This window comes from Colletotrichum paranaense (genome assembly GCF_030867605.1).
Source record: "Colletotrichum paranaense strain IMI 384185 chromosome Unknown Scaffold_2.1, whole genome shotgun sequence".
Taxonomy (NCBI): Eukaryota; Fungi; Ascomycota; class Sordariomycetes; order Glomerellales; family Glomerellaceae; genus Colletotrichum; species Colletotrichum paranaense.
In genome coordinates, this window is record NW_026848960.1 from 4,753,588 (window position 1) to 4,781,362 (window position 27,775).

Here is a 27,775-nt window from a genome sequence, read left to right on the forward strand (position 1 = left end):
AAAAGATGAAAGACAATTTCATGCATGATGCTTTGGTTCGTCAGTATGAGCGAGTTTCCCAACTTCTCGCTCTTCCCCTCTTGCAAGCGGGAAACCAGCAACGTCCAAAAGACATGGCTCCCCTGTTCTCGAGCACCCTGAAATGAGTGTAAATGACTATCAAAATATAGATACACCTGGTATTTGATATAGGGGCGATTTACGAAGGACTCAAGCAGGCTCTCTGCTAGGCCCAATGTGAAACGGATGCAAGGAAGCTGTTCATGACAAAACGAACGAAGCTCGAAGCAGCAGCCCGTGGAAGCGGAACAATATTCCAGTCCTATCCTCGATATTTCATCTTGCACCATGCGGTCTCAGGGACATGTGAAGCAAACCTCCTGGCCATGACGGGGTATCAAGGTGGGCGTGCGGGACAGGCGGTATATGTATTGATGTGATTTTGTAAAGACGTCAAATTCATCATCGAGTAAGAGAAATGTAAAGACCCTTCTGATTATCAATCCATCTGATATATCTTTATCTTCTTGTAGCTCAACCTTGACATGGCAACTAAACCCCCCTTCCCCGGGACATCCCAGGCATCTCGACGTGAACAAATTCAGACTTCGCCTCCAACCACAGCCTCCATCCACGATATCTTGATCAACACCAGCATCCTTTCAAGAAAGGGGGACTCGGGAGCGGACTGAGGGGGGCAGGCATATCGTAATATGACTAACGCAATGAATCAGCTTTGAAAGCCAGCTGGCCGTTCGCCTTGCTGAAGACTTCGCATCCAGGGGTTCCCGTTCACACACACTACTCCGAGGCAGTGGAAATTGACATCATCATCGCGTTGTCAACCAAGTCTGGACAAACCCCTTTCCCAGTGAGTGATAACACAAACCTACCCTTTAAAAGCGAGCCTGTCTCATGTCGACAGATGGGAGCTGTCAAAACAGTATCCATCGCCGGAAAATGTAGGTATTTCATCATGGACTCACGCACTCCGTTCGCATCACCCGCCCGAGAGTTTCATCATGTCAATATTCACAGGCAGTGCTCCATTCGAGTCAAATCTTTTCTTTTCACAAACTGTAATTATACAGACAGACATAATACGTGAGCATACATAAACGTAAAGGTGAAATAGTATTGGGCCAGCCGGTCATTGTATCCCCAAAGAACCGCGATCCCAGTTTCCCACTGTCAAAACGCCAGCTCCGTGCCCTGCCACATTGTACCACAAGTCAGCCTCGTCTTCACCTTACTTCCTCCTTTGCTCCTCCACCTCCAACGCGTGAAATAGGAATCAGATGCTAAACGTCTTTTTGTGAAGAAACGTAGCGACGAACAACAATTTTCATGGCTTCAGGAAAGGCGCTAGAAAGTAGCCAGACGAGGGCAGGACAGAAAAGAAATTTTTTGAGACTAGTCGGCCACGATACTCGAGGCGCGAGGGTATCTGGTACGTAAAAGAGCGTGATGGAAGTATTTGCCTCTTCAGGCAGGGGGGGGTTGGGGTTGAGATGATTTCGTGTGCTATTACTCATGTAATCGTATGTGTTCATGGTATTTCAGGAGATGTTGGATGTGCTATGAGCTGTTTACAACTCATCGCGGACGTGCTGAACGGTCTCCTTGACGGCATCCGTCACAGCCGAGGCAGCGGAAGACACAGTTGCGGAAGCAGCACTGGCAATGCTGGCAGCGGAGGCGATGCCCGTGGAGTAGGCGGCCTGCAAGCGAGCCAGGACGCTCTCGGAGACGGTAGGCTCCTTGCCCACAAGGAGCTCAGAGACGAGCTTGCTCATGTCCTCGTACTGCTTGGCGGCTTGGACCTGCGCGGCAGCGAGACTCTCGACAACAGCGGCAGTAGCCTGCGAGGCGTACTGTCCGGCGCCACTGTAGGCGTTATCGTACCATGCGGTGGGAGTGGGCTTGCCGTAGATCTGAACGCTGGCGCGGCTGACAACAGCCTCCCAGGTGTCAGAAACACCCTTCTCAATGGCCTGCGCAGCATCGACAACCTCCTGGACACCTGCGGACACGGAATCGCTGACGATGGAAGCAGCCGCCGAGAACCCGTCGCTGACCGCAGAAGCGACAGCCATAGCTTCCTTTTGCGCGCCGGAGGCCACCGCATCAGCCGAGCGGGTGGCAACTGATGCAGCTGAGGATGCAGCCGAAGATGCGGTACCGGCAATGTTAGTCGGGGTGGAGGTAGCAGTCGCGGAGCTCATGGCAGCCGAGGCGGCGGCCATGAATTCAGAGTAACGTGCGTGAGCCACACCGAGGCCGGCGTAGTAGTTGTATTTGGCCTGCTCGAGAAGCTTGTCGACGGTGGAAGTGGGAGTGGCGGTAGCTAGGCCAAGCTTAATCTTGGCGCTCTCGTACTGCTGCTCAGCCGCCAAACGTCCTTCGTTCAAACGCTGCATTGCGATAGCCTTGACGCTGGACCAGTCGTACGAGGGAGTAGGCTTGGGAGCCACGGTGCCGTAAAGGGCATTCGAGGCGGCCTTGACAGCTTCGTCATACTTGGCACTCGCTGACGCGATGGCAGCTGCATAGATACCAGAGGCAGACGCTACCAGCTTCTCAGCCGTGGGCTGGGGGGTGCCGTAGATCTTAATGGAGATGGCGGCGCTGGCGGACGAGTACTGCTCAGATGCCTTAGAGACAGCGGCGGAGTAGGCCTCTTGGGCTCTAGACGAAATGCTCTCCTCGTCTTCGTCGTCATCCAAGATGGGAACCCGGCTGGGCACGGATTGGGCGGCAGCTCCCAGAAAAGCCGGCTTCACAGACTCGGTGGCTGCAGCAACAGGCTTATCCTCGACCGACTCAGAGATGATCTCCTCTTCCAACTTCTCTCCAGGCACGGCATTCTCTTCATCGCCTGCAGGCGACGTTCCATCGTTATCGACGATGTAGGTCTGGTCCTGACCAGGGATGATGGTGGACGCCAGGTCGGGCTCCGAAGCAACGCTGGAAGAGCTGCCGGACACAGCGCTGGAGACTTGGCTAGCGGCGCTGCTGATGGACTCGGACACAGCGGAAGACACAGCGGGAATGGCACTGCTCACACTTTCCTTGACCTCGCTGGCGACACTGCTGACAGAGCTCGCGGCCCCGGCCTCATTGAGATTGGAGGCGGGGGACTTGTCTTCGATGACGCTGGCAGCAGACTGTAGAGGATCTTCCTCGGGGATGGAGATTGCTTCGGAAGCGGTGGCGGGAGCTTCAGCAGCAGAGGCCTCAGCAAGCTTGGCGGCCTCAGCAGCAGCGATCTCAGCTTCACGCGCACGATCGGCTTCCTCGGCAGCAAGGCGCGCCGTCTCACTGTCGAAGTTGTCGGAGGAGTCCTTTGCAGCGAGCTTCCAGAGACCGACCTGCTTGAGCCTGGCGAGTTCCTGGGCTGCAGATTGAGCGACAGCCATACCGGAATCCTCAACTTCGTTAGAAGCCTCGCGGGCTGCCTCCAGGCCGGGATGAGTGATGATGAGCTTCTTCAGATCGCTCATCCACTCGGCGAAGCGGTCCTTCAGCTCGTGGTACTTGGCCCAATCTTTGTAGGTGATGCCGTCCATCCATGCCCACTTCATTCCAATACGCTGAAGGGCAAGGTCGCGAATACTCTCGAGGATCTTGAAGTGGGTATCGGCCGCCTCAGAGACGGAGCTTTCGATTTCAGCCTCGTACTCGGCCTTCCAGGCACGGATCTTTTGAGCCTTCTCCTTGACGTTGAGACCAGCCTTGCGGACACTGGCGAGCAGCTCATCTTGGGCGGATTCCGGGGCATCAACAGACTTCTGGACGAGCTTGATGATTTGCTTTTGCAGAGCGTCAACCTCAGACTTGGCAGCATCCTGAAGCTCGGTGACAAGGGTTCTGCCATGTCCATGCGCTCTCTCCTTGATGACGCGCTGGGAGATCTCCTCAACGCGATCTTCGATTTCAGAAGCACCCTCGTCAGCTGCCTTGGCGAACTTGGCCTGCCAGCTGCTCAGGTCTTCGATAACAGTCTCTCTGGCGGTCTTGCGAATGTCGGACTCATTCTCGCCAGGCGGGGGCGCATGAACCTGCTCAGAGTGGTCGTGTTGGGCCACCTCGGATGCGTCGGGAATGTGAGCGCTCTCAATGGCCGTGGACGCCTTCTCAGTTGCCGATGAAACTACCGAGGAAGCAGACGAGGAGAGGGACGAGGCCGTAGAAGCCGCGGGCTTTGTGAAGGAAGAAGCCTTGGCAGAACCACTGTACACAGCACTGGTAAATGAGTGGTCTTTAAGCAATAGGAGAAGAGTGTATCGCTTTCTTCTTACCTCTCGGAGACGTTTTCGAGCGACCCCTTGGTCTTGTTCTTGTAGCGGCCGAGACGCTGTCCTATCCTAGCTAGCTGAGGCTCGACATTCTCAATGTACAAAACCCGGAACTGGGGCCAAACAGTGGCATCGAGGAAGCTGTAGGTCTTGTTCCATGCCCAGTAGGCAGAAGGGACAGCCGTCTCGGTGGTAAACTGAGAGGCGACGGCGTAGCCCTGAGCGGCGTAAGGCTGTACGAATTGGTACGAGGGAAAGAGAACATCGTGGTAGGTTTGAAGAGCACTTGTGCGCGCAATGTCGTAGTACGGGCCAATGGTGGTGGAGGCCTTGGCAACGTGAGGTGCAACTGTCTGATCATACTTGTCTTGGGCCAACTTTTGGTAGACAGACAACTGCGGCTGGATGTTCTTCTCCCATTGTGCCTGGCCGTACGACTGGGCTTGCTGGAGACGAGGGGCGCCGTACTTTGTGGCATAAGCCTTGGTAGGGACGAAGACTCTCTCGTTGGCAATGTCGTAGTAGGGGGCAGCCTTCTCAACGTAGGGGGCGGCATAGGTATCATAATAGGGCTCGACATGAGGTAATACAGCCTGCTTCAGCTGGAAGTAGGGCTTGCAAATCTTTGGGGAGGACTCGTCGCAAGCTTCGAGGTTTGCGGGACAGCGGAAGAGGATCGAGATAAGGGAATACCACGTCAGAATTCTAAAAATTTAGTGTCAGTCCGAATACACCTCACGATATGCACACCGCCGTTGTGACGGTGGCGGCTGAGAATTGGGAACATACCTCGCCAAGATGTTGAACGAACGGCGGAAAAATGAGGGCCCTCTTGTAGGCGTTGTCCTCCTCTTGATTGTCACGGCCTGGCCGTTCATCTTGCCGTTGATCTTTCCATTCGGAGCTTTCGGATAGCCGTTACTGGCATAGCCACTGGAAGCCTCCATGGCGGAGGTTGTGGTCTGGGAATACCAGGCAGCTCGCGTCAGTGACGTGATTTGGTGTTTTCCTTATCGCAGGGTACCGTTAGTCGGGAAAACTGGTGCGTGCGTCGAGGATGATGCAGCGGAGGACTCGAGACTGCGCCGAACTACTGATAACAGACAGTGATCAGCTGGGTAATGTAGAGAGAGGTATCGCAGAGGATATTGAGGAAGAAAGATAGAAACGAGATCAAGGTTGGGAATGGTGGGAAAAAAGAAATCAGCGGGAGGGTTGCGTAGAAGCTCTGATGATTTTCAGATGTCGCAGTTCCCAGTCGGCGGCGGACATGGGCTGCTTTAGGCGGCCTGGACCGGGCTGGGCAACCCAGAGGCTAGAGCTGCGTGAACGAACGTATGTGGGTTGCGTAGCTAATACGCAGCAAACTGCCAAACGAGTGCCTTCGGAACAGTGAAGCTGCAGGGGAGGGCCGAAGAGGGGGAGCCACTTTGGGGGTTGGATTGTGGAGCTAGGAGTTGATGATCTACCTTCAGAATGGCGATAGTTTTGCTTCAGGGCGTCCGAAGGGGTCTTTTCGGTGAAAACGTTGATGCTGTTTTTGGTGGAAGATGATTCAGACCCGAGATAGGCGGCAGTGAATACCTAGAAGTGTAGTAGGGAAAATGATGGACAACCATAAGTAGTCCGGGAAGACGAGGGGAAAGGGAGAGAGTAAGGTGAGGTAGCCGTGATGGAAAAAAGGTGTGGTGTTTCTTGTTGATGTGCTGCTGCTTCCCTTCGCGTTCGTTACCGTTCGCTTCCCTGCGTACCGTACAATGTAAAGGTGAGGCACAGGCAAGAGGCAGGAGGCAGGAGAAGAGGCCGTCCCAGGCTGGCAGCTTCCTGCTCCTGCGGGCCAAGTTTTTTGTGGTCCGAGGGGAAGAGCACGGGCCAGGCCTGCATTGTATCTTTTGGTGAAATATGGGTGTTGTCACATACAAAAGAGTACTTCTTGCTCGAGTGCTGACATAATAAACCGGTGAGGTAACCGAGACGTTCAGCTTGTGCTAGCACGCTAGGTCGCTGTAGCGGCCTTCTTAGCCTGCTGCAAGCCTGCTCCAAGCCTGCAACTCTGGGGAGCTTGCAGAGCAGCACGCGCGCTGTGGAATGTCTCACCAACGTCATCGGCTCCAAGCTGTCGCTATCGTCCAATGCCACCAACCAACCACACCAACACCACACACATACGAGCTAACAAGAAACAAGCAGGCAGGCGGAAAACTTGAAAGCAAGCACGGCAAGGCATCACGCTCAGCTTACCTTTCTCATCTTTGCAGCCCTGGTCCTCGGCTTCTTGCTGTCTCCCAATGAATCCTCGCTTCCACGCCATCCATGCTACCATGCCTGTCGCCATCCACACCATCCGTCCCATGTCTGACTGTCTCCTCATAATCTCTCCGCACCAAGCACATCAACAAGCAAGACACCGGATTGACCAACCCTGCTGTCGGAGGCACGGTCGAAGTCTGGATGATTGGTAGAGTCGGGTTGCCCATGAGCCACAATGCCCCGAAACAACCCAGCGATTCCAGCCAGCACGGATGAGGGGTCCAATCAAGTGGACCAAACAACCTTGGAGTGACGCAGCACTGCATTACCAGGCACGCAAGTGTGGCTCACCAGCTTGGAATGTTGGAGCTCGGAGGCGCGACCGAGTGGCCGGCATCTAGCACAATCCATGTGATGATGATGATGCTAATGATGTGCTGGATGCCCTTGGCTGAGAACCTGTTATCGACGATCCGGGTGGTTTACTTGCATGGCCTCTTCCATCGTACATGCCCCTGAGGAAAAGGCTTGATAGAAGCTAAAGTCTGGTAGGTATGTATAGGTGAATCCCAAGAGCCTGGCCTGGCAGGCGACATGGGACAACTGTAGCTCTCTACCGAGACTAACATCAGATGGCTTTGCAATAGACCTCAGCAAAAGTGGGATTAGAATAATACGAAAAAGAGAGTCTTTGTGGGAAAATCATGGAAATGTTAAGGTGCAGCAACATGTTGCAAGGCACAATGACATAATGATACAGCGGCACAATTGCTGCTACGCTGGTTGGCCGAAGCTGCCTCTTCCTGAGGTGGTCCAGAACCATGTTCTATCACGTGCCGATAGCCTCCAGGAGGATTAGCTCAGCTACCTTATCTGTGATATCCACTTCTCATCGGAACGGGTGAAGCAAAGCTCCGGACCCTGGACTCGGGTTCCCGGCGGCCGGACCCCTGCTCGGACCACTGAATGGACGCTGCGGATTTGACCCGCGCAAGAGCAGGAGCCAGCCTGAGGTGCTGGGCCAGAACAACTAGACCTGGAAAGAGCAGGCCCTCGCACTTACTTTCAATGTGTGGTACCTCAACCATCCCGTCTTAGCGCAAGGGGACTTCGATTGATTTCTCCATCTCGAAACTGCGTCTACAACTCACAACATCCTGGAGCGGCTTGTTTGACTTGACGATTTATGATACCCAACTAGCTTCTCCTTTTTTCTACACTGTTTCCCGACGTCTAGAGCAGGAGCTGCAGCCGTTTGCTGTCACTTGAGCATTGCAAAGCAGCCCGCGCTCCCCCGCAATCTGTTCACTCGGATAATTATCTAGGCACACGCAGCTTCGACCAAAGAACTTACGTCGGACCTCTCGATCCCACCGACATCATTGTCGATTATTTCCGCCCCGAATCCGCTGTCGATCCGCCCTCACTGTGCCGGCCTTGCTTCGAGAGGCACTCATGCGTTCCTAAACAACGAAACACTTCTGCAAAGGGCTCAAGTCCCCCGCCAACCTCGACGACTGAATCATTATGGACGACCCCGCGATGGAACCGCTGGCAGCCGCCGATGCTTTCGCGCACTCCCGCCGAAGGTTCTCGGCTTCGAAACCCGCTTCCGTCTCGCACGATGCTGCCAAATCGCGATCCCAAGCCAACGATGCCGGCGTCCTCGACCCCGATACATGCCGTATTTGTCGAGGCGAGGCGACCGCCGAAGAGCCGCTCTTCTACCCATGCAAATGCAGCGGCAGTATCAAATACGTTCACCAAGATTGCTTGATGGAGTGGCTCTCACACTCCCAGAAGAAGCACTGCGAGCTGTGCAAAACACCCTTCCGCTTTACCAAGCTCTACTCGCCCAAAATGCCAAAGACTCTCCCGGCCCACGTCTTCGTCGGCCACATGGCCAAATACCTCTTCAGAAACGTTCTGGTATGGCTGCGAGCCGCACTCGTCATCAGCGTTTGGCTTTGCTGGTTGCCCTACCTCATGCGCTCAGTCTGGGCCTTCCTGTTCTGGGTCAGCGACGAAGGTCTAGGTAGCGGCGCTCTATGGAACAGCTCAAACGCAACAGTGAGCCGAGGCGTCTCGGTGGCATTCTCAGTCGCCAATTCCAATGTCTGCCCTGCTTCGCCTCTGCTCGAACCCACCACGACACCGGCCAACTTGGGAGGCATGCTCAAGGATATCATTCAAGGCCAGGCATTGCCCTTTAGCAGATCATTCCACGGCGTTAACATTACCACCAATGATTCAATGACGGCAGCGCTTATGAGGATGCTGCTCGGATCCATCACTTCCTCCGCGTCTGCCAATTCTAGTTCGGTCCCCGTCGGCACGAGTGACCCCGTTCTCGACCGTCATCCTTCTTTGTTGAGCGGCGTGTCCTGGTTGCGCAATATGACCCGGTACCCCGTTGTAAACCGCACCATCATTGGCGTCCTAGAGGGCCAGATTATCACGATATTGGTCATCATCTCCTTCATTCTCGTCATCCTGGTCCGCGACTATGTTGTTCAGCAACAACCCGAAATCAATATGCGAGCCGCCTTTGCCGCCAACGACAACGCCCAAGCCCAACCGCAGCCCGAACCGCAACACCAACATGAGCAACATTTCCACGACCATGATCATGAACACGAGCACGCGCACGCGCACGATGGTGCTGGCATGCTCGATGACTATGGCGCAGCAGATTTGAGAGGGCCAAGTGACAGCGAGGATGATGACGATGAATCATTCACCGGCGATCGACGCGCAAGTCATGATGATTTACCTCACATGGCCTGGGATAAACGGGAACCGATGCCCGAGCTCGCAGCACCTATGCTGCCGGCAGGTTTGCCGGCGGGAAGGAGACACGGCGGTTTCGTGTCCCGCGCCCAAGGAGGACCTGAACCCGAATTCGACTTCAACACACCACCCGAAGGCGGTCCCAACAAGGACGCGCAGACCCCGGTGGCAACTGTTCACGAATACCTTCGTATCTACCGACAGGCCAATGGTGATCCCGAGAAAATTCTTAAAATCATTGAGGAGGAGAAGTTGGATGAGCCACTTGGCTATTGGGCAAGGATCACCAAGTCGATGATGGAAAAGAACCGAGAATCGGGTGCTTCGCAGTCGAAAAAGAGCCAACCTGGACCTGAAGGATCTTCCACCTCTCGAGATTCGCAAGCCACGCCACCATTCTCGGTCCAACTGCCCGCACCCTCAACACCACAGTTCTCATGGCCGTCGCAAACACATGGCGAGAGTAGTACCAACGGAACAGGAAAGGGCAAAGAGAAGGAAGCTCCAACAGATTTTGGTTTTGAATCCGGTCTGGGAGAGGAAGACGCAAGCCCTTCAAGATCGACTCCATTCCAAAGTCCTCTGCGGCCTCGCTCCGTTTCAGACGGCCCTCAGATGAATAACAGCATCAACCCACTTGCGAACAACAGTTGGTCATTTTCCGGCTTGAATGCTGCACCGCAGCAGGCCGAACCCCAGGCTCAGGAGCCAATGCAATCGTTTGGCTTTGATCCGCAAGGACAAGAGTTCGGTCTTCCCCCAGCCCGATTCACACCACCGCGCAGCAATACCCCAGATTTCGGCTCCGATGCGGATCACGATTTTGAGACAGTTGAACCGATTCACGAGGACGGGCTTTTTGGATTCAACGAGCCAGAGATGCAACCGCCCGAGGCCGTCGTCCCGGCGCAGTTCGTTGGCTTGCCCGAAGAGCCCCTTGAGGACATCAACGGCTTGCCTCAAGATACCGAAGATGGTCGGCCAGCCCAGCGGCCGCCTCTTCAGCGGGGTGTCATGGACCGTGTGGCTGATTTCATGTGGGGCGACATCGAGGTCCGAGAGTTGGATATTGGTGGCCGAGATGACGATGCCGCTCATGAACATGACCATGATCATGACAGCGACGACGACGACTTTGACGACGACTTGGATGATGACGATCAAGACGCCGTGGAGCAAGATCGCGAGGTCGTAGAAGCTGCCGTCGCCGCCGGCCTTGACCCCGAAGCGATTGACGACGCCGAAGACTTCGAGGGTATCATGGAATTGATCGGCATGCGTGGGCCTATCGCCGGTCTCTTCCAGAACGCCATCTTCTGCGTCGTGCTTGTCTCTGTCACTATCTTCGTCTGCGTCTTCATTCCTTACAACTTGGGACGCGTCAGTGTCTGGGCTGCCATGAACCCGATGCGCCTTGTGAGAATGCTCTTTAGCGCGACAAAGTTCATCCAGGACGTTGCTGTTGGCATCATGAGCGGTCTGACTAGTCTGACCTTGTGCTTCATCTACACAACAGGACGCATGATGGGCTTCCCAGCTAAGAATGGCGTTGGCTTGTTCATGAAGAAGACGTTCGACATTTTCACGAGTGCTTCAACCAGGGTCCTCGAGAGCCTGACCAGCGAGCTACCCATCATTTCAACCACCGAGATGCAAAACTTCTCCGCCATCAGTCATGAAGCACTACTTAGCTTTAAGTCCCTTCTCTCTAGTACTTTTGCTACCGTAGGAGACATACTTGGGGCCATCTTCGACCGCGACCTCATAGCCAATACTAAGTATGCAGCGTCACTTTCGGCGAATGCAACCATATACGCGTGGAACGCTGTCCGCGATGTCCCCATTAGCATCCTCAACCCCGGATCATGGGTGATCAGCTTCAGTGTGCCGGAGCCCTCGACGGCCGTCAACCCTGCACTGTCGTACTGGTCAGGCACGGATCGATTCTGGGCGATTCTTTGCGGCTACTTCACCTTTTCAGCAATTAGCGCGCTTTACTTGAAGCGTGGTTCACCATTCTCGACAGGGCAGACAGGGCAAGATTGGGAAGCTTCATTGATCGACTTGCTCAACCAAGCTAGTGGCGTTATGAAGGTCATTCTCATCATCAGTATTGAGATGCTTATCTTCCCACTGTACTGTGGCCTCCTCTTGGACGTGGCCTTGTTGCCCCTCTTTGAAGCAACCACTTTGAAATCGCGAGTGGCCTTCACCGTCAATTTTCCGCTCACCTCCATCTTCGTACATTGGTTCGTGGGAACCGGGTATATGTTCCACTTTGCCCTGTTTGTTTCCATGTGCCGAAAGATCATGCGGAAAGGCGTCCTCTGTAAGTTTATGCTGCCTTTGTCAGTAGCCGCTTTAACTAATCAGCGCAGACTTCATCCGTGATCCAGACGATCCCGAATTCCACCCCGTTCGCGATGTACTGGAACGCAACGTCGTAACACAATTGCGAAAGATTCTATTCTCTGCGTTTGTGTACGGCGCACTCGTCATCGTTTGTCTAGGAGGTGTGGTGTGGGGCCTGGCTCTGTCTCTCCCGAGCGTCCTGCCGATTCACTACTCTTCCAATGAGCCTGTCTTGGAATTTCCCGTCGACCTATTGTTTTACAACTTTGCCATGCCTCTGGCAGTCAAGTTCTTCAAGCCTAGTGACGCCTTGCATGCCATGTACACCTGGTGGTTCCGCAAGTGCGCCAGGGGCCTCCGATTGACTTGGTTTCTGTTTGGTGAACGCCGCATTGACGAAGAGGGTATCCTGGCGTTGCGTCCTGGCTCGGATCAGCTTCCCCTTCCTTGGTGGAGGCGAGCCCTCCTCGAAGTCAATAAAGAAAACAAGGTGGTGCCCAAGACGTGGGAAGATACGTTTGAAGGTGGCACGGCGAAGCCGACATCTACCATCGCCTCCGACCAGATGGTCATCCTCACCATCAAGAAAGCAAGCCTCGTTCAAACTGGACAGCTGATTGAAGAGGGCCAGTTTGTTCGGACTCCTGCGTCGGACCAGGTCAAGATTCCTAAGGGACGACGCGTGTTCATGCCGGTTTCTGAGAGCAACTCCCGACTAGATGGCAAAGATGACACGCCCGATGCCGACCTTTACTCCACGGACCAATACCAGCTGGTGTACATTCCTCCACACTTCCGTGCCAGGGTCTTTTTGTTCATCATGTTCATCTGGATCTTTGCCGCCGTCACGGGCGTCAGCTTCACAATCATACCCCTCGTATTCGGCCGCAAGATGTTCAAGGTCCTCATCCCAGCCCACATTCGTACTAACGACATTTATGCTTTCAGCATCGGCATTTACGTTCTGGGCTCGACGGCATATTTCCTCTTCCATGCTCGCTCCATCTTCAACAAAATGAAAACGTGGGCATCTTCAAATCTTCAGTCTGTGTGGCAGAGCGATGCTCCCATGCGGGTTGCGCTAATGGGCATCCATACTGCCAGGCTTGCTTACGCATACACAATTCTTCTGGTCGTTTTCCCTCTCATCCTTACGGCACTTATGGAATTGTATTGCCTCATTCCTCTTCACACTTACATGTATCCTCCGACACCTTATGTCATCGGAACCAACAATGGTGGTCAATTCAAAGACGGCATTGTGGTGTCGAACCAGCATACGGCGAGAGTCATACAATCCTGGACTCTGGGATTACTCTACGTCAAGCTCGGAGCGCGGGCTATCACTAGCCTGTACGAAGGTACTCGCTTGGCGCAAGCCGTTCGCGCGGTTCTTCGTCGTGGATGGCTCCAGCCTGATGTTCTCGTGCTGACGAGGGCTTTTGTTGTTCCCGGTCTGCTCATCGGCTGTTTGGCCATATTCGGACCTCCATATGTCGTGGGCTGGCTGGAGTCACAAGGCATACTCGGCGTACCTGTACCTGCGCCCCACGAACTCAAGATGATTTATCGTCTTTCTTATCCGGCGGCTGCGTTCATCGCACTGGCAGCCATGGCATTCTGGAGTATTGTTGGCGTCTTCAACAACTGGAAGGCGCGTATAAGAGATGAGGCCTACCTTATCGGGGAGAGGCTTCACAACTTTGGCGTCGGTGCCGCGGGTGCTGCCGGCGCGCGGGGACCGTGGCGGATTCGGGGACGAGCCTAGATTCCCTGACTAAAGAATTACTCTGGTTACTATGTTATGATTACCCATAGACGGAGGGAGGGTTACTGGCGATCGGATTCGCTTCGTGTAGTTTATACAACAGACAGACCGTTCGCCTCTTACATACAACGGTGTTTATTTTAATCCACTTATGACGGCCCATGCTGATTGTCCAGTCGCGTAAGCAGTGAATTCTTTGTAAACCTGTTTTGACTTTCAATTGAGCAGCGCATCGTCAATCCGTGGTCTGGACGTGTCACCTGTACTACCGCATCATCAATTTGGCAATCATGCTTTACGGGATGTTAGCGGCGGTTTACTCGCACTTGATTCTGCACACTCCGAATGCAATGCTCGTTTCATATTGGCGGTAGCCAGGTTCCAGGCCGCTGCGATGTCTCTCAGGTGGTCATAGTCATATTTAAAGAGTCGCAACTACTATATACTTCCTCCCAACCATGATCATCCGCTACCACCAGACTTCTCAGAGACTCTAGAAGAACATGGCAGCCCCACCAACAGCAGCAGTCAACGACACCAAGAGACCAGCCACAGCGCCGGTGGAGAAGACGGTACCGACCAGAGCACCGGGGGCGGCGTTTGCGGTGCTCGAGGCTGAGGCGGACGGGGTCGAGGTTCCGGAGGAGGAGCCGGAGGAGGGGCTGCCGCTGCTTGAGGAGCCGCTGGCGCTCAGGAGGGCTGTGAGGGTTGAGTCGGAGGTGAAGTCGACGGTGACTGTTGCGTTTTTGCAGTCTGAGCGGGTTGGGGCTGTGCCGGAGACGAAGTTTACTGCGGCGCACTGCAGGTGTGTTAGTGAGATTTGTTCTTTGTTGATGAGGGTTCACAGAGTGAAGATGTAGAGAGAGAGAGAGAGAGAGAGAGAGAGAGAGAGAGAGAGAGAGAGAGAGAGAGAGAGAGACGAGGAGAACACACGGTATACAAAAGCCCATCAGGCGAATGCGCAACAACACTGACAACGCCCCTCTTTCCCGTCCAATTCCCCGGCGCCACCACTTTGGGCTCGCAAAAGTTGCCGAGGCCGGTCTGCATGACGATCGGGAACAGCTGCGTCCACCCGGAGGCGGCGGTCTGGTCGAGTGTGGCGCGGAAGAGCCAGTTTGTCTGCGGGTGGCCGTTTTCCATGCCGATGGCATCGCCTTCGACGTAGAAGTCTGTTGCTGCGGAGGAGGAGGAGGCGGTGTAGCCGCCACAGGGGGCGGTGGCCTCGTTGTCGTCTGAGTCGCCGAGGGGTTTGGGGAGGGTCATGGAGAAGTGAGCTGTTGCTGTTGAGGCGAGGAGGAGAAGGGGGGTAAGGAGGCGGTTCATTTTGGCGGTTGAGGTGATTGAGGTTGGCGATGTTGAGAATTTGGTGTTGATGCGTGTAGTTTGATGTGAGAAGACTTTGGGTATCGAGGCGCACAGCGCGGAGAGAGGACAGGTATTGGGAATTGGGTTTGATAAGATGGTGGAATGTCAGGTGTGAAGCAGACGAAGGGGAACACGGGCTGTTTATGAACGAGACCGGCGTCGCGTGGGATGGGTATTGGTCAATGGGCGGGAGGAGAATGACCCGAGCAACGGGGTTTCCCTTTCTCGCACTCTCCTGTAGGGCTAGCCTGGTTGCGCCGTTTGTCTCGAAGGAGCTTAGATTGGGTAACAGCAAAGCTCCTGAGAAGCTCGCGGTTTTCTTTGGCAAGGGTAGTGCGGATATCTCACGAGCGGGCTGGGTGAGAAGAACTAAGCACTTGGGTGAGATACATGGCATCCATGGAGTGGAGAGAGACGGAAGGTCTTGCCGAATCTCTCACCGTTACACGAGAACGAGGGAGACTCAGTTTTGTGCCTTGAAGTGAGCTACATAGATAGGAAAAGAGGGTTTGGGAGGTTCTGAATGGGTGAACGAGAGCCTCGGATTCAATCATGAATGGACTAGGATGCCTAGATCCGGCAGCCGGCACATGGCGAAGTAGAATTGAGTTACGCCCTCCGGTCGGAGGCACTGGAGAGTAAGATGACTTGCTGGGGGTATTGTGCCCGGTGGCAGGAGGAAGAGCTAGGAAGCTAGGAAGCAGAGATAAAACTTGCTCACTTTGGCTGCTGTTACCGAACTAAGTGGCTCCAAGCTTCACTTTTACCACGTTGGATGGTTGCATGTTTCCCCCTCACTATATGCATGAAAGAACCAAAGGTCCCTCTCGAGGTGGATTCTCCGCGCCGGGACTTTCGGGACGGCTCTTGGCTTTCATATTCAGTGGGGGTGACTGATGAGGCTCTGGTACTGTCTTTGAGTGCTTTCTCAGTCTCGTCTCGTCTCCGCAATCACCCCGAGCTCTATAGTCACAATGAAATGTCGTCGCAATGCCAATGTGTGATATCAAAAAGGCGGCGACGGCGGACGCGCGGGGACGGGTGGCTTGATGCTTAGACGGTTAGACCATGAGAGGAAGGGATGTAGTTAACCTTAGATAGACTAGCCCCGCGATATGCGCAGGGGCTTGCTGGCTGCGTGACTAGGGCTGTGGCCAATCATGAGGCCGTTTGTAAATGTCACTGAGAAGTTTTGAGCAAATTGTGGCGTTTGCGCAGTTGTGATTGGGGGGACTACCCCTGTTTTAGAGTCCGTCAACTCAGACTCACTCTCACTCTTCGACAAGGGACAGGGGGGATATCTGGGGAGAGGTGGGGGGTTCACGGGGGGATTTGAGATTGATCTTCTGTCGTGAGCATGTTTCTAAGCTGGACGGGGGAAGAGATTTGGCGGGTATGGTGCTTGATGCCTGGATGGTCGTTGGTATCTTCTTGTTCTTGGGAAGTTGGCGAGAATTAAAACAAGCTTGTTTCTGAATCTCAGCTGTAGAAGAGAAAGCAGGTCAGAGGATGACGGGCATTAGCGATAACCAAGTTAAGAGTTTGAATTCGAAGTCTGTGTAAAAGCGAATCATGACCCGCGTAAATTCAAACAAACCTAAGAGCCCAGACCTCTCTTTATCTGATGGATAAGGACTTAGTAAACATGCCGGGAAGAAACTAAAGCAGAGAGAACTTTCCCCCCAGCCGGCAGGATAGATAAAACTCTCGATGAAGAGGGTGTAAAGTGAAAGTGTAGCCGAGACTCCCGTCGTCGAGAAACGTGTTCAGGCATTCCGTACCGTCGTGAGTTGGCGGCGGATCATCCGTCAGCCACCTCTGCTTGAAGCATCCCGTTTGCCCCATGGCCCAGGTTGTCATGCCTTGACGATGCCAAACTCGTTCGGATGCATGCTAGACCGTGTTGCGCTAACCATTCTCTAAACCAGCGCATTTTGTGCCGCCGAGCCGGGTACTCATTACTGGTACCATTTCTCTTGTGTCCGTCTTTAGGCCAGTCACTTGACGTGCTTATGCTGCCCAGAGTCTTTGCCTCTTGAACTTGCTCAATACACCTCATTCCTTTGGCTGATTTCACAGCCGCCAAACGCCGTATAGCCGGGACCTCTGAACTGTTCGAGGCGCAGATTTCATTTTTCGTATTTCAAGTCATGGTATCTGGGAGTCTATGCGCATGCGATTGGTAGTGTTTGCTTTGTGAGATGGTTTCACGAATTTGCGCTACCTCATGACATCGGCGCGCCATTGGAATAACCTCTCGACATCTCACAACGAACTTCCACATCTCACTAACCTGCGTTAAACGGGCTACAACGGGTTCGATAAGCAGTAATCGGCGGGACTGGAAACCGCCAAAGTCGCAAATCAACATATACAGCGAAAGACGGCACAGCCTACAGCCCTCTCATAACCACAAGAACTTCACCACCAACAATCGCCACGATGAGCCATAATCATGGAGGAGGAAGTAGTATGGGAGGAGGCATGACCATGGGAACGGCGCTATTCCAGGAGACAAATGTTCAGCTCGCACAGTCTTTCTGGTACATAATCGCAGGCGTCGTCGGGTTCCTGGGTATCATCCGCGGTCTCAACTACCTCGAAAGCCTAAGAAGGTGAACATCATTGCCACCTTGTCTGCAGTTTACCCTCTGATGCTGACATGTGCAGACTCAAGCGATGCAGCACCGAGTCCGTTCGATTCCCGACGAAACCCTCAAATATTATCACACAAGTATGGGCGACATCAACAGCGCTCGTCCGCGAAGCAGGACACCCCCAGCTCTACATCCCGATAAAGGGCCTACGCTGGGCGACGCCGCCGTCACTCGGTCGCGTACTTGTCCTTTTGGCCTACTGGGCCGTCATCATCTACATGATGGTCAACGATGCCGTCATCAAGGACGCGTACTTCTGGGAACGAATAGGCTTCCGCAACGCCTGGGTGACTGTTATGCAGATGCCCCTCCTTTATCTCCTGGCGATGAAGGTCAACGTGGTGGGCTTCATCATCGGCGCTTCACATGAACGGCTAAGCTGGCTTCACCGATGGGTCGCCAGGACAATGTTCGTTACGGCGACCGTTCACGGGTTCCATTTCTGGTCGGAGTGGGTGCGCGCAGACTTTGTCGAGACGCAGCTGCGGATCCTGCCCGTCATCAAGTACGGACTCGGGGCCTGGGGGATCCTCATCTGGACGTTCCTCACGGGTATGAGACCCCTCCGTAGCATGGCGTACGAGCTCTTTCTCCTACAGCACACCCTTTCGGCGGTACTCTTCATCTGGCTGGTCTACGTACATATTCCGGCCTACGCGAAGCAGTACCTCTGGTTCTCCGTCGCCATCATCTGCTTCGACCGCCTCGCGCGCTGGGCGTTCCTTGCCTGGCAGAATACGAGGCTCCGACCCAACAGATCGACGTGTAAGGGGATGAAGCGGGTGGGACACGAGGTGCAGATCCGGGCAGCGGGCTCGTCGACGACAGTGTTGACGATCAAGGATGTTCACTTCTCGTGGAAGGCGGGGCAACACTTATACCTCTGGCTGCCGCGTGTCGGGCCCTTTGAGGCACACCCGTATACCATTGCGTGCGCACACCAGCTTCCGGAAACGTGTACCTGCAATAGTATCCAGCTCGTCGTACGGAAACACGGCGGGTTCTCCAAGAGACTGCATAACTATGCGGAAAAGGTCCAGGCATCTGGGAAGAAGGAGACGCTTACGGGCTTCGTGCTGGGGCCGTTTGGAGCGCCGCCTAGATGGGATATCTACGACACCATGATCCTCATCTCAGCGTCTACGGGGACGTCTTTCACGCTGCCTATCTTGGAGAGCATCGTTCAGAGCCGCAGGAAGACATGCATTACGAGGATCGAGCTCATCCTCATGGCATGCCAGGGTGAAGAAATAGAATTCTACACGCAGCGGCTGCGGGAGTCGATGGATCGGGCGCAGCAGAACGGCATCGAGCTGCAGGTGCATATCGCCATTACGCGGTCCGGCAAAGCCAAAGAAGGCGAGCCGACGACGGTTCTCTACTCAGACCGTGAAGGAAGCTCTAGCTCAAGTTCATCTGCGAAACACAGAAGGATCGCCTCTGACGACTCCGTGGATGGTAGTGGCGGCAGTGGTGGATGCTGTCAGGAAAAGGGACTAGACTTGGAAAAGGGCGATGAGGTGCCGCTTACACCCAGGATCCGAAGCGGGTCCATGATGAGTATGGTGAAGAAGTACTACTGTCGTCCTGATCTGGAGGCCTTGATTCGAGAACCTGTCGAGGCTGCGGGCGGCGAGACGTCGATCGTTGTCTGTGGTGGGCAGTCGTTGACGAGTTCCGTGAGGAATTGCGTGGCCTCATTATCGGATGAGAGGGCGGTCCATAAGGGGACGGGGGCACAGGGAATTCATCTTTTTGTTGAGGAGTATTCGTTCTAGATTATATCAACGTAATTATAGACTCATGCAAGACATTGGCATTTGACGCGTACTCATACTGCTTGTCAATACGTGTAAATATCATGTGTACAAAAAAAGAAACCAGTTTGAATGGTATACAAGATTCCAGAGCTTGGATGTCATTGGTGAAGATTACAAGCCTAGAAGGATTGTTTCATATGGCTTGATTGGTACATGTATTACCGGCTTCATCAGCGTCATGTATTAATAGTCTTATCAAGAGGGAGCTGACGCGGTGAGCTTCATGTGGGATTCGGCAGCTCAACAACCAGGTGCTATTGATGCCGGCTATCTTATCGTTTGTGAAATGTGCATATGAAGGCGTGTAGAGTATATATACCCATCAAAACCACTCATGCTCTCTTCTGTCCCGTGAGAAAATCATGGGTTGATGAGATGAGTTCCCATGCAGTCCTCTTGAAGGTGAGCTCACCGAGATTTGCAGGGGGAATTGCCCCTCCATACCGGACTCACCGAGGAATGATTACCCCTCCACTCGGTGAGCCTCGGTGAAGCCCCACACCGGCAGCCAACCAACCACATGGACGAATGGCTCAGTGACTCAGGCTGGCCGTCGGTCCGCAATTTTTTCTCTGCGGGTGACAAACATCGGCCACAGCCCTCAGCCCAGCGACCCCTCCCCCTCCTTGCCTTTTTTCTTTCTCGTCCCCCCTGCAGCCCAGTCCCCGTCGTCGAGTCTCTTAATGACTAGCGTCGCGCGCTTCCTCTTCTCTTCTTCTTCTTCACTTCGTTTAGCCCACGTTTATCCCACAAGTCTTCGACGAGGAGCGTCTTCTGCCGCCTCAGCCTTCGCCCACTACCCTCCTCGACGACGACCTCCAACGTCCACCACGCGACCCTACTCCTCGACGACTTCGGAGCGGTCGACCCTCGCCAAACCTCCCCCCACCCCCACCATCTCGCTTGCGACAATGGCCGACCAGATCACGGCGCAGCTCGAGAAGCTTTCCGTGAGCAAGCTCGAGTCCTACCCCGGCTGCTACCCCGAAGTCAACCCCATTGACGTCTACCGCTCCCACATCACCTCGCTGCTGCAGCCTGTTACCGGCGTTGAGAGCACTATCATCTACAACGCCCTTCAATGGACTCAGAGCTTGGATAAAGGCGACTTGGTACTGGCTGTCCCTGCTCTTCGCATCAAGGGCAAGAAGCCTGCGGATCTCACTGCTGAGTGGCTCGACAAGGTCAGTTCTGAACCAAGATCATTGGAATAACCCGTATCCCTGAATCAATGCGCGCTTGCTCTTTCGTGGTACAATCGAATGTTGGGCTAACACACCTTCGTAACAGATCCCCGAGTCTCCCTTGATCGAGAAGCCCGTTTCTTTCCAGAATGGCACTTTCCTCCAATTCTGGTTCAAGCCCGGCCCCCTTTCCCAGCTTCTGATCCCCCAGGTCCGGTCCCGTGGCGTCGACTTTGGCAAGAACCCCAACAACGGCCTCAAGAACCCCGAAGACAAGTCCCAGGGCAAGAAGAAGATCATTGTCGAGTTCTCCTCCCCGAATATCGCGAAGCCTTTCCACGCTGGTCACTTGCGAAGCACCATCATTGGTGGCTTCATTGCCAACCTGTACGATGGCGCCGGCTGGGATGTGACCCGTATCAACTACCTTGGTGACTGGGGAAAGCAGTATGGTCTCTTGGCTCTGGGCTTTGAGAGGTTCGGTAGCGAGGAGGCGCTTGCCGCCGATCCTATCAACCACCTGTACGAGGTCTACGTCAAGATCAACAGGGATATGGCCGACGAGAAGGATCAGATCACCGCAAAGGAGCAGGCTGGGGAGGACGTCACCGCGCTCAAGGACAACAGCCTCGACGAGCAGGCTCGCAAGTACTTCAAGGCCATGGTTGACGGAGACGACAAGGCTGTTGCTCAATGGAGACGATTCCGTGATCTTAGTATCAAGCGTTACAAGGAGACCTACGCCCGTCTCAACATCCACTTTGATGAGTACTCGGGCGAGTCCCAAGTCTCCGAGGAGGATATGGAGGCTGCTGCCAAAAAGCTCGAAGACATGAACATCTCCGAAAAGTCAGAAGGCGCTGTCATCATTGACTTCGCTAAGCACATTCCTGGAAAGCCGGGCAAGAGCTTGGAGCGCCCCATCATTCGCAAGAAGGACGGCACAGCTCTGTACCTGACCCGTGATATCAGCGAGCTTCTCCACCGCCAAAAGAAGTACAACTTTGACCACATGATTTACGTCATTGCCTCTCAACAAGATTTGCACTTGAAGCAGCTCTTCAAGATTATCGAGCTTATGGGCCACGGCGAGACGGCCAAGAAGTGCCAGCACATCAACTTTGGTATGGTTCTGGGAATGAGCACCCGCAAGGGTACTGTCAAGTTCTTGGATGACATTCTGCGCGACGTCGGAGACAAGATGCACGAGGTGATGAAGAAGAACGAGGCCAAGTATGCCCAGGTTGCGGAACCGGAGGCTACGGCCGACATTCTTGGCATCAGCAGTGTGATGGTGCAGGATATGAGTGGAAAGAGGTATGTCGTCCGGACTTTTCCTTCCAGGCGCTTTCGGATGCACTGACACATTGGCCCAGGGTCAACAATTACAAGTTCGACATGGACACCATGACCTCGTTCGAGGGTGACACCGGACCGTACCTCCAGTACGCCCACGCTCGCCTGTGCTCCATCTTCCGCAAGGCTGGAGTCGCTGAGGAGGAGATTGCAAAGGCCGATCTTGGCTTGCTGACGGAGAAGCATGCTATTGAGCTGATCCGCGTCATTAGCCAGTACCCCGACGTTGTCCAGAACACTCTCAAGACCTTGGAGCCCACCACTGTGCTTACATATCTGTTCCGCCTCACGCACGTCGTCAGCAGCAGTTACGATGTGTTGCGTATTGTTGGAAGCGAAGCTGAGCTCCAGAAGGCCCGCTTGGCGCTGTACATGGCCGCCAGGACCGTGCTCTTCAACGGCATGCGTCTCTTGGGACTGTCCCCTGTCGAGAGGTGAGTTCTTCTCCATACGCTGTCGCACGATGCCGTCTGGCATGTGAAACTTGATGCTGACCACCCCACCAGAATGTGAACTGGCATCATGACGGAATCATGACTGTGAGAGACGAGAGTGGAGGGAAGAGTGGTCGTGTAGAGAGGACTTGAACAACTAAAAAGACAGCGGAGGATTATGAGCAGAGTGACCTACGGCCACAACAGTGCTCGTACCAATGACGAACACGGGCATAGGAGCTACTACTGCGTAACAGGCCGATACAACGGCTACTAGCCATCAGCCACATTGTGGTGCTATTCCATAATGGCCGACGGCACGAACCGGTGTGGCGTCGCACAAAGTCGAGACGTTTTCGATCAAAGAAGCCACCGACCGTTTCGGTGTACTACAAATCCCCGTGGCCGTCTGTGGCCGTCGTCGTTATCGTCGGACAGACAGCATGAGCCACACAGGATTCGTGTGCACCAGCCCATTAGTGCTGAGTAATTGAAGAGACAATTTTTTTACCATTTACTACCCCAGACTGGAGACGAAGGAGTCATTCAATCTGCAGTGAAGTTTGATGTGCAGGTGGCGACGGCGGCAATTCGACCCAGTAGGGCTGGTTTCTCTGCAGAAGCAGAAGCAGACTGGATCCAGGCCAAGCAAAGCACGGCATATGTCGAGAGGTCGCGACGAGAGTGTTTCGCAAGAAGCAGGGGATTCACCCACCTACACTTAGGTGAGAAAAGTCTGACCCATGATGACTGTCAAAGCAGAACTGCGCAGCGCGAGCTATGAGCCACAGTGCCACGACAGTCACAATAGGTGACCTCCCCCTGACGCTCTCCCTCCAAGGAATCAAGAGGCGTTCAACAACCTGTCTAAGGTACCAACATGTGGCTTGTGTCTGACGCTCGGTGAATGGCGTGGGGGAGTTCCATTCCTGGGCGCCAACCAAGTGATCTTCCCGCTCGGATCCCGCTAGGGCGTACTAATCCCTGCCAACACCGAATCTTGCATATGTCGAAACACTAGAGTTGCGATGGCTCTCGACGGCTCTGACTGGTTCTTACTGGCTGTCGCTGGCTCTCACTCGATCTGCGGGTGGCTGTTAGCTACCAATTTCCGACCGCATAGCTTCCGCGACGCCGTGGCTTGCAGTTGATCGACGTCCACAATCTACACATTCAGAGTCGATGACTCTGTGAAGTCTCTCTGCCGACGTCTCCTGGTCAAGTGCCGGAGGAAACCCAAGAACAATATTGATGATTTATCCCTACCTTGCGTTGGGCGTTGTGTGCTGTCTACATGTCCAAGACCGAGACTGACGTTTGCCCAGGCTCCGGAACACAATAGTAGCGGTGCATCCGGCGTGGGGCACCATGCGGATCGACCTCAGCATCATGGCGGCATGCGAAAACCTCGTCCTGATCTTTTCCAAGCTTCCGCTCAGGACAGAGCAGAATAGCGCGCAAACGAAGGAAGCGAAAACGTCAAGGAGTGGGCCAACGGGCTATCGGGTGTGCCTGGCCTAGCCCTAGAATGGTTCAAGAGAATTGTGACAGCAGCTTCTTCCGACAATTTTAGGCAATCGAGCAGTGCGATTTCTTCTGCTCGTATACTATCCTTGGTTTTAGCTGCAAAGCTAGCGTACTGCCCGGTGAAGTGGCTCGGTGTCTGTGCCGAGACCGGACGGGCCCCGACCTACGCTCCGGTAGCCCACCGCAACAGCTCTACCTGACGCCGGTGCCTAGGTGACTGGTTCAGACGCCCAGTCGACGAGGACAAAGTGGGACGAGGATGATCCTGTTGCCCACCGCGGGCACTACGGACTTGGACATGGAACAGCTTGGTAGTCACGGTAGCGTGTTTACTCCTTGCTGCAGTGAGATGTCGACTCGGCCAATCTTCTGGCCCCTGTGTTTGGAGCTCTCGCAGATGCAACGCGCATCCCACAGTCACCTCATATTCTAACCGTCTCCTTGGGCCCTAAGCAACCATGGTCAACCCTGCTGCAGTCCACGAGCCTGCATACCCTCCCACGCAAGATGCAAGGACGGGCATCGGTATTTGCTAGCACTCCGTGAGCTCCAGCTGGGGAGCTCTCGGGGATCTGCCTTTGCCCCTTCCTCGTCTCTTGAGGCGAACCGAGTGTCTGATCTCTGATGTACCTTTCAGGAAGCTCAATGCCCAGATGTCAGAACTCAACGAACGACTTGTCTGGGAAAGGAAGGGAAGGGAGCCAAGCGAGCAAGCAGCAGCAGCACCACCAGCACCACCACCACTACCATTAGCAAGCAGGCAAGCAGGCAAGCACAACGGCGGCGGCCGACATGCAAGCGCGGCACAAGTATCTTTTGCTATGTTGTCAAGGATTATACACCATCACCGGGGCCCAAGACTCTGGGCATCCGTTGTTGGACCATGGATGGCGGAATGGACGGCGAGGTGGACTGACAAGTTTGCCGCCGCCGCCCGCTGTGCGCCGATCCATGATAGTCGCAATAGGGTGGTATTGGACTTTTTGCCATGGCGCTTGGGGAATCCGGCGAGCGTCCATACTCGCGTGGTTCAGTCATGTTTCCAGACAAAGGGACCGTTGGCCGTTCCCCGTCGGTCCGCTTGGGCGTTCCATGACCGGATGGCTGAACGTGGCCCTCACTCTTCTTAATAACAGCCGAGAGACACACCGTCCTCGAGACCCGTCATCGTGGTTCTTGTCGTTTCTGCTTTCCTGCATCAGCAGGTCTTATTCTTCACTCTCTTTTGTTCTTCACCCCTAATCGACCTTGACGTCGGTTCCCCCCTTTACCCTTCTTCATACTACACCGTAGACAACACTTAGTTGTATTCCCTAATATCACTTGGCCTTGTCACGATGGCCGTAGGCGTGGCAATCCTCGGCTTTATCCTCTTCTGCGCATGGCGCCTTTACTCCGCCATTCAGTTGAAGAAGAGGATTCCAGCGGGAGCAAAGCCTCTTCCTGGACCAAAGGGTAAGCGGTTACGACCACGACATGCCAACGATGGTATACAGACACTGACTTCATCACAGGTCTGCCCTTTATTGGTCGCGTTCACGATGTTCCGGCAGAGGCGGCATGGATGAAGTTCCATGAATGGGGCAAGCAGTATGGCCCAATCTACGGGCAAGAGATGTTCGGTTCTTACCACGTCTGGATCTCCTCTGAGCAAGTTGCTCACGACCTCCTTGGCCGTCGTAATGTCATCTACTCTGACCGGCCCATGATTCCTAACCTCCCGGATAACCGCACCAGCGGCGACTACCTTGCTCTCCTTGGCCGGACAGGTATATCTTCTACTTGCCTCTCACCTAGATATACTCACTAACAATCCGGTCAGAAACTTGGAAGCGCCAGCGCAAGCTTTGCCACCACCTCATGAACCAGAGCGACAAGCAGGAGCTCCACGCATACCCGAGCCGCGAGCGCGATCGTTTCCTGTGGCTTCTCTACCAGAAGCCTGCCGAGTATCGCGAGTACATCGAGCAGTTCACCAGCCGAACCGTCAGTCGCCTTTCTTGGGGTACCGCCCACCCGGCCAGAGTTCTCCGCAAGACCACCTTTGGCCTTCTCGAGACCATCTCCCCTGCCGGTGCTCTTCCTAATGTCATCTCCTTCCTCATGCACGTCCCCGCAGCGCTGTCGCCGTGGAAGAAGAAGGAGGCAGAGCGCCACGACATTGAGTCGAAGCAGTTCACGAGCAACGTCGACTTTGTCAAGGATCAGGTCGAGAAGGGTACCGCCGCGCCGAGCTTCATCAGCACGTTTATCAACGAGGGTCTCGGAAACGAGAAGGGCAAATGGGGCGACCTTGCGGAGGCTCAGAACGTCGTTGGTCTCATGGCCATTGCTGGCGCCTTGACCATCGGTAGCCCCATCCAGAGTTTCCTCCTCGCCATGCTGCACTACCCCGAATGGCAGGCTCGCTTGCAGCAGGAGATTGACGAGAACTGCGAAGGCAGATGCCCTCAATGGTCGGATCGTGAGAAGTTGCCTTTATTGAGAGCTGTCGTCAAGGAAGTCATTCGGTGGAGACCCCCGGTCCCTACTGGTACGTTTTGCGCTATCATAGTGGAAGTTTGTTTTTGAGTTCAGCGCGATTGACGTGACGTGCAGGCATTCCCCACGCTGTCGAAAAGGACGATGTTTACAACGGCTACTTTATCCCTGCCGGTGCCACGATTCATGCTCTTGAATGGTTAGTAGCTCGACACTAGGACCAAGTGTTCGTTCCATTACTAACGCAGCCTAGGGGCATCACTCGCGACGAGTCCGTCTACCCCGATGCTGAGACCTTCAACCCCGGACGCTGGGTGCAGCCTGAGTACCCTACCTACAAGGAGCCTCTCACTAGATTCCCCAACCTCGACGGCTTCAGTCAATTCGGTTTCGGACGCAGGACGTGCCAGGGTGTCCCCATTGTTGACCAGGACCTCTTCCTGTCCATGGGAGGCATGGCCTGGGCTTTCAACATTCGCAAGAAGTTCAACGCCGACGGCACTGAGGTCCCCGTGCACTGGAACGACTACACCCCTCTCCTGATCGCCAAGCCCGCTTTCTTCGACTTTGACGTTGTCGCGCGCACGCCCGAAAAGGCCGACCTTATGAAGGCCATGTTCGATGCCGCTAAGGAGGAAGACGAGAATGAGGAGCTCATGATGAAGATGGGTATGCCTGACATCGACACCCGCGAGAAGAAGAGGGCTGCCATGTCTGTCAAGCCGCCTTCCGTCACGTTGAATCTCCGCCAAAGAAAGGAGGATGGCGAGCGCGAGAAGCAGTACCGCGAACACGAGCGCGACATCCCCGGATGCCCTGGCCGATGGGCGACTGAGAGCGACGTGGATTCGGGTAACGAGAAGGGATATGTTGATGGAGAGGACAGCGCCAGCGCCAGCTGTTCTGGACGCTCGTCGCCGACGATGCTGTCATAAGATCACTATGGATATGGGCGTGAAGGTGATGAGTCTAATGAGGAAGGATGGCAAGAATGTTTGATGATAGGATAAGATACTGGTGAGGTCATGGACGGCGCTGATGGATCATTCGGATTGATATCAGGGATTCCCTTTGTTTACGGGCTCATTTTTTCAAACGGAAAGATGCCGATGCTACTGAAGGAGCTGGTCATCTGGAGGTCTAGAATGTGACATGGATGGATATACCTTCTACGATGTATGAATATAGAAATTTACACTTATACCACAATCATTCAAAAAAAGAAAATCCAAACGACACTCCATTTCATAGTGCCTAGCGTGAACAACGAGGTCATAGGCTGGATGATGCAGAAACAACGCCGGCCCCGCAATTGCGATCCGCGGCGCACACTTCAAGTGGATCACGATAGCTTCACAAAAAGCAAAAACATACAACACCAGGTATTCGCTGGTCGTCACCGACCCAACTACTAATCCGGCCCTCATTGGCTTATCTATGGGAGAGCGGACGGGATCCCGAGTTTTCCAATGGGTATGGTCGTATGTGAT

General features: G+C 54.4%; 6 protein-coding genes across 6 annotated transcripts; 4 read left to right on the plus strand and 2 right to left on the minus strand.

The window, feature by feature from the left end:
- Positions 1–1,589: 1,589 nt before the first annotated feature.
- Positions 1,590–5,245, minus strand: CPAR01_03530 (uncharacterized protein; the record flags this gene model as incomplete). Its single annotated transcript, XM_060487817.1, has 3 exons — positions 1,590–4,245; positions 4,302–5,003; positions 5,088–5,245. 3 exons carry the CDS (start codon positions 5,243–5,245, stop codon positions 1,590–1,592), a joined length of 3,516 nt encoding a protein of 1,171 aa, XP_060355145.1.
- A 2,830-nt stretch (positions 5,246–8,075) lies between these two features.
- On the plus strand, positions 8,076–13,458 carry CPAR01_03531 (uncharacterized protein; the record flags this gene model as incomplete). The annotated part of the gene is made up of 2 exons (XM_060487818.1): positions 8,076–11,667; positions 11,717–13,458. The coding sequence occupies 2 exons, from the start codon at positions 8,076–8,078 to the stop codon at positions 13,456–13,458; spliced, it is 5,334 nt and encodes a 1,777-aa protein (XP_060355146.1).
- A 493-nt stretch (positions 13,459–13,951) lies between these two features.
- On the minus strand, positions 13,952–14,784 carry CPAR01_03532 (uncharacterized protein; the record flags this gene model as incomplete). Its single annotated transcript, XM_060487819.1, has 2 exons — positions 13,952–14,257; positions 14,392–14,784. The coding sequence occupies 2 exons, from the start codon at positions 14,782–14,784 to the stop codon at positions 13,952–13,954; spliced, it is 699 nt and encodes a 232-aa protein (XP_060355147.1).
- A 2,484-nt stretch (positions 14,785–17,268) lies between these two features.
- CPAR01_03533 (ferric reductase like transmembrane component) lies at positions 17,269–19,261 on the plus strand (the record flags this gene model as incomplete). Its single annotated transcript, XM_060487820.1, has 2 exons — positions 17,269–17,441; positions 17,497–19,261. 2 exons carry the CDS (start codon positions 17,269–17,271, stop codon positions 19,259–19,261), a joined length of 1,938 nt encoding a protein of 645 aa, XP_060355148.1.
- Positions 19,262–19,986: 725 nt separating this feature from the next.
- Positions 19,987–22,724, plus strand: CPAR01_03534 (arginyl-tRNA synthetase; the record flags this gene model as incomplete). Its single annotated transcript, XM_060487821.1, has 4 exons — positions 19,987–20,487; positions 20,594–21,804; positions 21,864–22,277; positions 22,535–22,724. The coding sequence occupies 4 exons, from the start codon at positions 19,987–19,989 to the stop codon at positions 22,722–22,724; spliced, it is 2,316 nt and encodes a 771-aa protein (XP_060355149.1).
- Positions 22,725–25,141: 2,417 nt separating this feature from the next.
- Positions 25,142–27,220, plus strand: CPAR01_03535 (cytochrome P450; the record flags this gene model as incomplete). Its single annotated transcript, XM_060487822.1, has 5 exons — positions 25,142–25,259; positions 25,319–25,573; positions 25,627–26,337; positions 26,403–26,484; positions 26,539–27,220. 5 exons carry the CDS (start codon positions 25,142–25,144, stop codon positions 27,218–27,220), a joined length of 1,848 nt encoding a protein of 615 aa, XP_060355150.1.
- Between the last annotated feature and the right edge of the window lie 555 nt (positions 27,221–27,775).